Genomic DNA, 13,633 nt, shown 5'->3' on the forward strand with positions numbered 1-13,633 from the left:
ATGGCAATTTTCTGTTTTGTTTCTACAGACATTTTCAGACACGTAAAAAGAAGAGACTGGGAGAGTGTATGTATCCCTACCACACACATCAGCCCGACCCAAAACTGTGGCTGTGAGGACCTGAGAAGAGAATCCCTCCCCTGTCAACACTGCGTGGAGTCATCAGCAGGGACAGAGGGTGTGCAAGGGTTTGTGGAGTCAGCAGCAGTGACGGGGAGTCTCCAAGGGTTTGATGACATCGTGTGCTACGGGCTGGGAAGATTCTCCAGTTGTGTGACGGCGAGATATCAGCTGGGGTTTCTTCTGCTGCTTACAGATGTTTTAGATGTAAGTATTAATAATTGGTTGCTTATGACAGTGGACTACAGCTTAATGTCCTATCCTAAGGACTGCAACCCTTTCCAGTAACATGCATGTTGGGCGCATACAAAATAGGCAAGTGCCTCATGCGGATATTAAATAAGTGCAGTTCTAGATAAAAATGGATTCACCAGTCAGATTTTGGGGACATTTTTACATGTCATTTTTTCATTGCTCTTGCAATAGAAAGTAAAACATCTAAAAAAATGTTTCTTTATTGGATTTGTACCCATAAAAGTTGCATTTTTATATATTATATCATATGGCAGGGCATAATTGGGGTATGATATCCAATACAAGTTAGTCTTAAGATGATAAAAGAACACCAGTCTGAGAAGGCTTTCATCATCATCATCAGTCACTGTATTCTGCATCTATAGTCTTGAGAAAGGCAAAGCTTGTTTTGGAAAGTGCTTGATTGTTTTTTAAGTTGATTTAGTCCTACAAATCTCTATTATGTATTTCCACCATTTCCACCTTTTGTGCAGGTCCCCGGCAGCTGCTTTGTCTACGATCCTCTCTTCTCATCCAGTGAGAAACAGCTGCTGGAGAAACTTGGGTTTCAACTTATACAGAAGAATGAGGTAATACATAGAAAATGTATGTGTAACTGACATGTAATATACTAGTAGTTGAAAAGTTTGAGCTACATTCCAACACAAGGGAGACAATCACCAGTTAACCATCCTCCTACGCAGGGACATCCAACAGCCAAACTGCCTGTCTGGGTGTGCCCTGCTCTTTCAACCGTCACTCTTAGTTCCTGACCGCCCTGCTTATAAATGTTAATAAGGTTACCCTTGGCCTTATACATGCGAGACAGCTTTTGAAAACAGAAAGCCTGTTCTCTGATTGGCTGGCAGCTGGTTTGGGGGGGGGACGTCCACAGGAACTAAGAGTGACGGTTGAAAGAGCAGGGTACATCCAGACAGGCAAATTGGCTGTCCCTGCGTAGGAGTATGCAGTAAACAGTTGTTTGTTGTTTACAGGAAGGTAAGAGACCAGCAAACAGTTGTTTGTTGTTTACAGGAGGGTAAGAGACCAGTAAACAGTTGTTTGTTGTTTACAGGAAGGTAAGAGACCAGTAAACAGTTGTTTGTTGTTTACAGGAAGGTAAGAGACCAGTAAACAGTTGTTTGTTGTTTATAGGAAGGTAAGAGACCAGTAAACAGTTGTTTGTTGTTTACAGGAAGGTAAGAGACCAGTAAACAGAAGAACCCTGTTCTACATGCCCCACTGTGGGAAGCCCCTGTACAACAACCTGCTGTGGTCCAACTGGGGACCACAACTCAGCAACCTAGCCGTGCTGGGGAACAGTCTGTCCAACATGGCTCTCAGGTTGTTATTTTTGTTTGTTTAAACCTTTCTTTATTTCAATTACTTTATTTATTTATTAATTTCATACACACAAACAGACACCAAATGTGCTCGGAACAGGCACAATACAAGCACAGGGAGAGGTATTGTGGCTAATACGGCAGAAATAAAAGATTTGTCTGAACATGCATGATATAGTAGAGCATGGTCCAAACATGTGAGGGGCCGCAACCTTTAACCTGGCTCATGAGCAGTTTAATCTGTGAATGCGCTTATTGTACAGGCCCTGAGTGAACCCTCACATGTGCCAATGATACTGTAACAGTACAGTGCCTGAAACTCTTGTCCTCATCTAATCACAGAACCAAGGTTTATTTGTTAGGCGGTACTGATCTTAACTAAACTGTTTGAGCTTTATTTGTTGAATATTTTTTATACTTCCAGATGCACCAGCAAAGAGTTGGAGAAGGCAGCATTCTACATACACAGTGTATCCTTACAACAGTGTTCAAACTACATAATGTTGTGACTTACAGAAAAATGTCTTAGATTATGGTTGGACAGGGGTGAGAATTATGATGTAATATGAAATGCAAAAACTAAAAAAAAGGATATTATGAACGTGTAACAAATTCAAAGTTGCCCTTTCAAACATAGTGTTGTAACAAGTTGAAAAGCATATCCTTTAAGATGCACCCTTGTCACAACTGAGCATAAGGTTTGTACAGTCAAGTGGTTAGCACTGCATCTGGATCAAGTGGTTCGGAGTTCAAATCTCGCCTTTTGGTACTCATCAAACATGCATGCTACTTCAAAGGATAGGAAGTTGACTTGTTAAGTAGATTCTACAGTCTTTTCTTGTTGAGAAGAGCTGGGAGCATTTCCCCAGTACAACAAACTTGTTAATACTGCACATAGCATCTGTCGATGTCCCAATCAGTGATAAATAGCTCAACTGGTCATTAAACTGGCTCGAGATCACTTTCACATTCACAACTTAAAAGTGACATGAGTGTGAACTATAAAACTCCTTAACGTCTGCCGACAGATCTTAGACTACACAAAGGAGTTCCCCCTGCCAAACAAGTTTCACTTTCAGGACATCTTTAACGACACGTCCCTTCATCTGTTTCCCGTGACGGACAGGTCCCCGCCCCCGTCGCTATGGCAACAGGCGGCGGAACCCGTCTACGACCTTGACTGGCAGGAGGAGATTATTACCAACTGTGACAAGTGACGGGTATCATACCAGAGTTCATGTGTGTAGATAAGGCAAAAGGAATCACCTTTAATTTATTAATAAAATGTTTGGCCTATGCTGCCTGGAAATGTGTGCCATTTGTCATGTTCTTAATTGCATCACTTAATTGTTAAGTTTGGTATCATCTTTTTTTCTTTTTTTTTTGGTTTCTCCTGTCGATTGGACAGATGAGGAGGCAGACAGGCTTTTTGCCTGTTTGCCTGACCTGCACATGACTTTTTATGGTGAAGGAGGGGTGTGCAATTCTTTTTGGTATCATCAAGAAGGCATTAAGTGTAGTTTCTTCCCACAGAAAGAGAATTAGTGATGGCTCAAAAGATAATTACACCTCTCATGGTTAACGGATGAGACATGTAGGGAGTTGGAGACCAAAGTTTGGCAGTAATTTGCAAGTCTTTTTGTCAGCGAGAGTTCCCCTTGCCCACCGGAGCCGCAGTGCAGTCTGGGAAGGGTGGTGAAATTCCCCACAATTTCAGCAGGGGGCGCAATTCTACCACGATTACAGTTCCAACCAGGATGCCCCTCCAGACTGGATCCTGTGTCTCAAGTTACCAACTAATTTTACCAGAAGCTCAACTGTGAGGCAGTGTTGTAAATTGCCAGGCTGTAACGCTAGTTCACCTTTATTCGCGGGGTAACCTTTATCCGTTGTATTCAACACCAGGGTATTTCAGAATATCAAGTCGATGGACGGTGGTCTCAGACTGCATTATATTGAAAAAAAAATGCAATTTGAAACTACCGTCCATCAATGTGATATCCCCAAGTATCCTGGTTTTAGGTACAACGGATATAGGTTACTCTGCGAATAAAGGTGAACTAGCGTTATATGTATACAAATGTACATGTAATCAATCTCCAAGCAGATCAGTATCCTCCATAGTGACTGCTGGCTCATTCCTTTCGATCACTAACTAAGCATTCACTACGGAGGATGGTAGGAGGCTAGATATAGTAATCTCCAAGCAGATCCTATAGTGCAAGAATAGTGGCATAACATAGTATCAAAAGGTCAGCTAAGGAGCACAGCCTTTGGTAAACAATGAGCACTCCTGGGCCAGGCTACATTCCTTTGCCAGCTTTAGATATTAGGATCATAGTAGGATCTGCTTGGAGATAAAATATTCTTCAGTAACAATAAACATGGTTCATGATATTAAATTCCATTACTGAAGAGGGAATATATTTCAAGGTCACCAGTATAGCCTAGTTCCAAGGCAGCCCTGGGTGGCCTATAGTAATTTGATAGTTCATGATGATAGCCTGGCTCCTAGGAATTCTCACAGGGATAAACTTCACATTCTAAAATAATGTCAACAATTTAGGAAGAAAAACAATTAAAAGCAAAAAAAAGAGTTGGACGTCATCTGACTTCTACGACCGTGCCCGCACCGTGTCAAAACAATATATCATTACGTGATGAAAAATCGTTAATGTGGAAAAAGGTGGTCCAAAAAATCAATATGGAGCATACCATGGTGGGCGGGAATTCGTGATTTTGAATTGATTTTTGAAACACAAACTATGCTTTATTTTGAAATGAAATCGTGCATATCATATTGTTAAACAGAAGCGACATTTTCTAAGTTTTATATGGCTTCAAATATGGGGTATATTTGATAAAGCAAGCATCAATTAGTTTTGTTATTCCCTACGAAGTATTGGTACGGTCCAGCTCCCCAAGGTTTCCTTGCGATGACGTCACCCTGATTTCCAAGATGGCCGCTGCCTGGTATCACAACAGCAACATTCGGTCACAGAACAGGGCTGCTGGCGACTCTGCCCGCGGGTTCCTCTCGGCTGGAAGACAGGAATACTCTGGCCCGACTGTGTGCTAGCCGCGAGGCACGACATTACCGAGTTCCCGCCATTAGAACGAGCTGTGTAGCGCTCCATCTGTGAAATACCCGCGCCGAAACAAATGGATCATTTCAATGGACTTCTCTGAAGGACATCGCAGAGTTGTTTTGGAGAACAGTCCTTGAGAGGAGGGGGTGAGGAGCTCGTCTCGAGGACTTCCTTATGATCGAACTGACGTCTTAAGACGTCTTGAAGCAGCCATGGCGACCCGGATGGCGAGTCGGGAGCAGAAGGAGGAGGGGGAGCTCGCTGCTAGCAGGAAGAGGCGGATGTTCGACCTCTCTAGGTAACTCTGACACGTATTCGGCTCAATTTTATCACACCATCTACAAAATATGGCGACTTGATGCCAACATATAATTATGTATAACATTCTCTTGTCGTTAGTGTTATTTCTAGCGTAACGTTATTGCATGAGACTTGGTTTGTAGATGGGTATCATTTTGCAGAAAGATTCTCCGCAGTTGTCTTGCAAAAAAAAATATTTGGTATCTCTCCCCAACATCGGTTAGCTGCATGATGAAAACCACCTCCCGGCCATTGCTGGCAAACTTTCCATGTTAACATTATAACACTGTGCCGTGATGTGAGAGAGGCTTGTTGGCAAGTTTTGTCCCCAGTTCGCAGGACATATAATTCCGTCCCTGTTTCTGTCCCGTGAGGTCACACCTCCCACATTTCCGCCCCATCATGCATCATGTGATGAATGACTTTTCAAGCAGAGGTTAGGTTCTAGATTGTTTTGGACGTTTTATATATTAATATCTACAGACATTAGAAAAATGTTAGCTTTTCATTTTGTTGAACAACCAGAAATAGGAAATTTGACATATTAGAAAATTTGATAAAAAGGTCTAAAACAGCCAAACTGAAACTGCTTCGAGAATATTGTATTATTTATAAATTGCTTGTGACAAGAAGGTTGAACCTTCTTCCTTGCTTGTGATGAGTTCATGTTGAATAATCTCCAAGCAGATCCTATGGTTAGCATAAGATAGTATTAAAAGCTGGCAGAGGAGTGTATTTGTCTTGGACTCTTAACTCTTCACTCCTCTGTGAGCTTTTGATACTATTTTATGCCACTGTAGGATCTGCTTGGAGATCAATGTTAAAAACAAAATATGGATATTTATGCTTGTGTTTTTTGTTTGTTCAACTTTTGCAGTTTTGTCAGTGAAACACGGAATTCAGGGTTTGTTTGTTTGCTTTTGCTTCAGATGACAATGGTTTTTTATCGTTTGATCTCAGTATATTCTCAATCTCAGTTGAAGATCCCCAAATTGATAACTTGATATTTTGAAGATTGTATTAAGGTGAAGGATGTAAACAATGAATGAAAGAATGATAAATGAATGAATGATAAATGAATGAATGAATGAATGAATGAACAAATGATGGAATGACTGAATGAATAATTAAATGACTTGAATCATTGAATGAATGAAACAATGAATGAATGAACAATCAAATGATTGAATGACTGACTGACTGACTGAATAAATGAATTTTGCAACACAAAACGTGCCCTAGCCCAGGCCATACACACCAGGGCTCGAAATTCATTTTTGGGATTAGGTGCACTGGTGCACGTGCACCCAGCTTAAAAAATTGGGTGCACCCAAAAAATTTTGGGTGCACCACTTAAATTTAAGTAGAATGTTAAAAAAACCTAATAACAAAACTTAGTCACAAGCTATCAAATTCTTAAACAAGTAACATGACAGACATTTTCATTATCTTTCTAACACTTAGATGTCAAGAATATGATGTATACTAGTATACTTGATATCTTTCCATACATAAACCTAAGAAAATATTTGGGTGCACCCTGTGCACCCACTGAAAATAATTGGGTGCACAGTGCCAATTTTGGGTGCACCTGGGTGCACGTGCACCCAGTATTTCGAGCCCTGCATACAGACCAACATGTACTAGTACAGTTAAACCTGCCTAAGACAACCACCCAAGGGACCGGGCAAAAGCGGTCGATTTGGTCAGGTGGTCGATTAGAAGAGTATCGACTCTCAACATGTCCGATGCATAGTTTAAATGGTTTCCGTTGTGTTAAATGGCAAATAGCATACGCACGTGCATCCGCCGCCATCTTTATTTTGAACATAACATCGTAATGGTAGTCAAAATTCAACGTAAACTGGCTGAATTTGGCACAAAATCGCGCTAGTTATCCTTGAAAATCGATGACACCTCAAGATTTGAAAATAACGCGGGCGTTATAGGCAGGGATTTGGTCACAATTTTGGGTGGTCGCGGTCGCCAGGTGGTCGGTGTGAAGAGGTCGCTTAATGCTTACGCCAGTGAGGAAAATTTTCGGGACAGAGAAAAAGTGGTCGTAATGGCCAGGTGGTCGCTAAAAAGAGGTGGTCGCTTGGGCAGGTTTGACTGTACTAGTACATGACTCCAACTGTTACAAGACAGACACACATTGTAGATTGTCAGATTAACTAGGATTACAAATATTAGGAAGCCTGTTACTAGTATTGTTGCTGCTGTCGCTGACAACTAATCATCATCATATAATTGAAGGAATGATTCTGTCAAATAAAACCTAAAACAATTTTTTTTTTCATGTAGAGATTAGAGTCAGAATCTGACTCAGACATTAATTTATTCAGGCATGAATCTCCAATTTGGATCTTCTGTTCTAGGGGTGGGTACTAGGGCTGTGTACCTAAACAAATTTCAGGTACAGGTACAGGTACAGGTACACAGATGTTTAGATCCGGACCTGTACCTAAACATTTTTTTAGGTACGATACAGGTACGGGTATTTAGGTACACAGCCCTAGTGGGTACCGGTACAGAAAATCCAGGTCCGGTTCAGGTCCAGAGGATCAGGTCCAGGTCCGGACCTGAACCTGGACCTGATGCAGTATGAGTATGACTCGTAGCAATGGTCCATTTCACTACAAAGAAATCTATTTGGTAGAGTAATAGACTCACAGTGGCATTTTAAAAACGCTAACTGCACCTGTACGATTGGCTGTAAGACTTGGTAGAAATTACTATAAACTCTACTCTACTTCACTCTTGTTATTTTCTTCCACCTGCAAGCGCCAAAAGGTGTGAATGCCTGATAAGACAATCTGTGAATTTTCTAATCGGTCCAACATCTGGTCCACCCAATTTTTTCAGGTCCGGTTTTTCTGGACCGGTCCAATAAGAAAAACTCGGTTTTGTACTGGTACGCTGTATCGATACCCAGCCCTATTCTGTTCAGTTAGAACAAGGTTAGAATCACATCATAGCTGGCTTAGTGGTGGAAGTTGCTGCAGATTTAAGCTGTCTTATTGGATGAGAATGGACCAATCACATGGTACCTTTCATAACTATACATCACCATTTTATGGTTTGGATTAGCCAATCATAGGACCTAATTGGATGGACCAATGGTGGTGGACCATTTCCTTGTTACAGATTAAAATGGTTAGAATTAGCCAATCACAGGGCCCAATCTGATTGACCAATCATGGTGCCTCATGCTAGGATTAGCCAATCACAGGATACCTTTTGATAGAAGAATCGCAGAGAAAAAGGACTTTTGATTGACGAATGTGTTTATTTGTGATTGTATTTATTTACGTTTTGTTTAAGCGTTTATTAATTCAGATAGAATCCACATTTATTATTTTTAATAGTAAAATACATACAATATAATACTTGCAAGTCATTATGTAGCCATTTTCTCATACCAAGTACAAACATAGATATACATGTATAATGTCATTATGTATACTACAGTCAAACCTGTCTATAGCATCCACTCAAGGGACTGGAGAAATATGGCCACTATGAAGAAAATGTTGATCAATTGACCATGAGCAAGCTACACATGATTTCAGTTCCCACTAATCTTTCTCACCAAGTAACATTGTCTCAATTGGTAAATTCACCGACAAACACTTTAATGCTCAAGGCATGCATCCCTTCTGCTACCGCCAAAATGACCCTGTCAGGAACTCTAAATCTTCGCAAACTACAATTTCAAACTCGGTGCAGGGTGACATAAGGCTGCAGTATGGTTGCATAGGTAGTGTTTCTGTATCAACGGGACTGGAAATCGTGTGGCCGTGGCCGCGTTGGGCAGGTGGCCGGTAAGCATATTTCTTAATCATTACAAATCCAAGGGACCGACAAAAAGTGGCCACTATGGCCAGGTGGCCGGTATGCAAACTTTAAGGTGGCCGCTAGTACAAGTTTGACTGTATATGCAATTTATCACTTTAAGTTGCTACCAGGCATGTATTATATCCTTGGTAAGGGAAACCTGAAGACTTATGTGTATTTGTGGAAACAAGTCTACAGGAAAGACTCAAAACTTTTCTGCTTTTGTTCTGGAGACATTACGTAACATTATGTAACGTCCTTACTGTAACCAAGAAGAAATTAGTTTGATCTTTCATAGAACTGCCACGTTGTAACACTACAGATATCAAAACATGTAGCGAAATTTTGTTCTTTTCAATATTTCCAGTTTAGAACTGGCTCCTGAATGTGACTGTATAACATCCTCCGCTCCTAAAAATAGCGTCAGAACCACCAACAGGAAAAAGTTGTTTACTGTAGTAAAATCCCTTAGGGTGTATGTCAAAGGTCAGAGGTCATCTGGGATCGGTGCCAGAACACGTTTAGTGACTTTTCAACCAAGAAATTGAGGAAAACGTTGATGTTTAGTGGCCAGAAGAGTGTTCAAAAGTCTGGTTTGTTGTTTTTCACACAAAATGGGGTTGATGATTTGCAAATGTAGTGAGATTGATACGTACGTGATTAAATTTGTAATGACGGTTTCGTATTACAGAAGGCCTGATTAATTTTGCCACACAGTAATTATTCTTCTCGTTATACATGTGACAAGAATGTCCATGGATGAAATGTAGCCAGAGTTTATTGTGATGACGGTGTTAATCACTCCAATATTAATTATAACGAGCTAGCGGGAATGAAGGTCATTTTAACACAGGTTTCATTACTTCCCAGGACATTTTGCTTTCTGGGCCAAGCCACTTAGATTTGTTGTTTTCCAACTGGAACAGAATTTCCGAATAGCAACAAACATGAATAATTATGACAATAATGTTAATGCATAAAAATTGTCATAACACTTAGTTTTCTTGTGCATGGCATTTTTTTTTAGCATAACATATGTAAGACCAAGGAAAAAATGTTGTGTTTCCTGTTTTCCCTACCCTCCCTAGAAAAACCTGCTGACCCTAGGTCACAATTTTTTTATTCTTCTCCACTCCACGCAGGAAACACAACCTAAAGTTTGACAATTCTATGAAACAATGTACAACATTAGCGTAGCCTATCTATACAGGGTAATTGCTCTATGGCATAACATCCACACATTTGATGATGGACATGTAACCCTAAAAGGTCGTGTCCCTACTTGATATGCGAACGACCTTCGCTGTAATCACTGTTTGCATGTTGTGGACGGTCGTCAAGGTCGTCTCCGTGACCTTGGGATGACCTCTGCGCCAGGGGTTACGTGTCGTCTGTGCAGTGTTGAAAAATATTCCTGGAGAATTGGCCAGAGTGCCTGTCATTGTAGACTGACATTTGCATCTCATCTTGTTTATCACATGCAGGGTTCGAAATACACATACTTAACATGCAATTTGCACATAATTTTTGAGATTTGCATGTCAAAATTTTCTGAACTTGCAATCTTGCATGTTGAAAATACATGGCCTATAGTAAAAATACTGAGGCCACGATGCCTTTGTTTGTCTGACGGTGATCGTCACCGGTCATCAGTAGGTGTTATAAACAGTCAAATTCAGCTTTGCTGCAAACTAACATGCTTCAATTATGTGGATATCTTTCCAAAATTTGCAGTTCTGTCTATATTGTCATGTGCCAATTTCAGTCCATCAACAGTGACAGAATGGGCAAAATTCTTATCCATCCAGAGCAGCAACATTCCACCAAAGTACAGAATGATGGCTGGTGACTAGAACATTGCAGTATAGACTAGTTGTATTTTGCATGTCAATATTTTAAATTGCACGTAAAATTTTCGTCAACTTGCAATTTTGCATGTAGCAATAAAAAAGTATTTTGATCCCTGACATGTCAGAGTCCTCCCCAGAGGAAGGAAGAACGGAGGCCCTCCACTATACTCCTAGCCCAGCTCCACTATACTACTTTTGAAATTTAGTGTGTTTCTTCCCATTTTTTGGGTTAGTTTTGCTAAAATTAATGAAAATTCACAGATTTTTGTGCCAAGTGACATCACTTTTCCAGTTGGCATTGTCTGCAAAAACTTGTGAATGGGCGATGATGAAAACAATAGTCGTTTTGCCACTTCACAACAAAGGAATCAATGTAATACTAATATATTATACTTGTAGCATTTGACACCCTTTGTCATTGCAAAATGAACCCATTTTCATTGAAGCGCAGCACGTTGGTTTGCCCAGTAATTTTTGCCAGCCCCTCCACTATACTAAAAAATTCTGGGGAGAACCCTGTGTGTTGTTCTCCATCTGGCCTAGGAAAAAAATGTTGTGTTTCCTGTTTCCCTACCTACCCTAGAAAAACCTGCCAACCCTAGACTTTTTCTTGGATGGACAGTGGAGTCACATAGTTTCCAGTTAGAATTTTTATTCCTTGCTCAATCATGTGAATGTAAATCGTGTCCAGAATAGGTTTCTAATATTAGCTTTAAACCAATCCTTAACTTAACACTTTGATGAATCATTGAATGTGATGGAATTTTCCACATAGCAAAATTTTCTACAAGTTTCCACATTCCATGTAAGGTGGAGGAATTCACCCCCCCCTGTTATCGAATAATGACTCCTCCCCAGATATACCGTCTCCTCCCCTGAGTACCTCAGATGGACAGTCCCTATTCCAGCTCAAATTACATGAAAACATCACAAGAAGAATCTGATTACAGCCCCACCAAGCAGACCCCAGTGGCATTTTCCATCACATTGGATGAGTTACATGTATGTATGTTTGGCCTCTGGGGTGGAGTTACAGTACTTACTTCGAGCGCCGAAGGGGCAACGATCGTAGGGGGGTCCGGGAGCATGTTCCCCCTTTAGTCCATCATTGAGGACGGAATGGGCAAATTTTTGTCCATACCCAGCAGCAAAAATACGCTGGCTAGAACCCTGGTATGACTTTACTCGGGTCTTTTATGTAGTAAACAGTTTTGTTACCCGCATGAAAAATGGAGGTATTGTTTTCACTCTGGCGTTAGATGGTGATGTGTACATATGCGAGTGTCCGGCAGATTACTGTAAATGCATTTAGTTTCCCAGGGATTTAATTTCGCGGTAGCGGGAAAAAGGACTTTTCGCGGTGGATTTAAGTTCGCGGTAACATCATAGACTACAATCTAATACCATAATAGAAAAATGTTCGCGGTACTTTTAACTTCGCGGTGAAGTGGTCACCGCGAAAACTGCGAACATTAATCCACCGTGAACATTTCTGCATTTACAGTATCGTGTAAATGGTTTGCAGTCTGTTGTTTGCTTGATGATTCTTAAAAGTTAAAGAGTGCCTCCTGGTGACCAACCTTGGAACTGCAGCACTCCATTTTTTGTGTGTCCAGCTGATGAATATCTTAATAAACCCTTGATGTGTTGTGATGATATTTGTTAGGTGGTTGTCACCTGGCTGTCCTTCATCAGGGTTTGAAATCCTTTTTTCAGGTAACGTTGAAAATTACCTGCATCAGACAAATTTTACCTGCACCACTCTGAATTTAAGAATTATGGATCATACTAAAATTGTTATGTTAAGTTAAACCGTTGCTATTTTTTCTTTTATGCTTAATGGTAACCCGTGGTAACAGTCAATGCAGCTAATAACAATCCATATATACACTACATCATATAACATTTATGAATAAAACCCAGTACATGGGCCAGTGCAGGTTAGGTGCAGGTAGACACCAGAAATACCTGCACAGCTCCAATTTTACCTGCACTAACCTCATTTTGTGCCTTCTGTAGGCCGACATATTTTTACCAGCATTTTATTGTTTTTTATTCAGTAAATAGATTAATGAGCTTTTGGTGTCTCCAGCTTTGAATTTTTTTCACTCACTGTTAGGGAGCCCATATTGTTTGTTTGTTTTATTCTGCTTTTGAAATATACAAAAACATTGAGACTTGAGGAACCATCCAACAGAATTATGATAATAACACAAAATCATGAATTCCGGATTAGACAAGAATACTGTACATTGTAATGCAAATGCTAACCAAAGATTTCAGTGTAGCCATAACAATACCAAACAGAAATCAAAATCTATTTTGTACTTTGTGTAATAGTCGTTGCCATACATTGTACCATGTACAGTTGTTGTGCTATAAAGTTTATATATATTCTTTTGCATCTGAGATTCTTGAATCCCATATCGTTAATTTTCATTATCATATAGCCAGATGGAGTTGGCCAATCAGAGGCCCCCATTTCCCATGGGTTATCAGGCAGTAACCTCAAAAGTGGTCGGTTATTCTAATAACCGACCACTTTTTGGACCGCACCATTATACAGGGGACAGTCATGAATTTTTTTTGTACTGTTGTTTGTGTGTAAACCATGCATAACTGTCAAAAATATTATGATTGATTGGTTATGTTAATTAGGGCTCCACATGGGGAATATAGGGATACTTGAAAAGGAATTATGCTGATTTTACACATTTTCATTATGGCTTTCTAACGTGATTAAGCCGGTACCTTCCTAAATCACTTCATATATACGTACTTTGTCGTGCCCAAGTGAAAAGGCTCTGCATGGGGGGTACCAGGACTCCACTTAATACATGTAGTTTGTATTGCAAATAAC

The 13,633-nt window shown here is 40.3% G+C and overlaps 2 protein-coding genes across 6 annotated transcripts in view; both read left to right on the top strand.

The window, feature by feature from the left end:
• On the top strand, window positions 1–3,011 carry LOC118404434 (SRR1-like protein). The gene is made up of 4 exons (XM_035803508.1): window positions 1–327; window positions 849–944; window positions 1,550–2,167; window positions 2,726–3,011. Exons 1-3 carry the CDS (start codon window positions 1–3, stop codon window positions 1,718–1,720), a joined length of 594 nt encoding a protein of 197 aa, XP_035659401.1. The 3' UTR covers window positions 1,721–2,167; window positions 2,726–3,011.
• Window positions 3,012–4,591: 1,580 nt separating this feature from the next.
• Window positions 4,592–13,633, top strand: part of LOC118404565 (oxidation resistance protein 1-like) — a 29,438-nt gene continuing 20,396 nt past the window's right edge. For 3 of the 5 annotated variants that reach the window (XM_035803732.1, XM_035803733.1, XM_035803734.1), the window contains exon 1: window positions 4,592–5,084. In XM_035803732.1, coding sequence (XP_035659625.1) covers window positions 4,999–5,084 — 86 coding nt within the window. In that variant the 5' untranslated portion in view covers window positions 4,592–4,998. The remainder of the gene's footprint in view (window positions 5,085–13,633) is intronic. The other 2 variants (XM_035803731.1, XM_035803730.1) reach the window with 2 other exon arrangements.

The sequence above is a fragment of the Branchiostoma floridae genome, chromosome 17 (genome assembly GCF_000003815.2).
Source record: "Branchiostoma floridae strain S238N-H82 chromosome 17, Bfl_VNyyK, whole genome shotgun sequence".
In the NCBI taxonomy this organism is placed as follows: domain Eukaryota; kingdom Metazoa; phylum Chordata; class Leptocardii; order Amphioxiformes; family Branchiostomatidae; genus Branchiostoma; species Branchiostoma floridae.

What these genes read in the sequence shown, in the direction of transcription:
- LOC118404434 (XM_035803508.1), top strand. Translation starts at nt 1, where the DNA reads ATGGCAATTTTCTGTTTTGTTTCTACAGACATTTTCAGACACGTAAAA. An exon ending in TGCTTACAGATGTTTTAGAT is followed by an intron (nt 328 to 848) that starts GTAAGTATTAAT and finishes CCTTTTGTGCAG; the next exon opens with GTCCCCGGCAGCTGCTTTGT. An exon ending in AACTTATACAGAAGAATGAG is followed by an intron (nt 945 to 1,549) that starts GTAATACATAGA and finishes TGTTGTTTACAG; the next exon opens with GAAGGTAAGAGACCAGTAAA.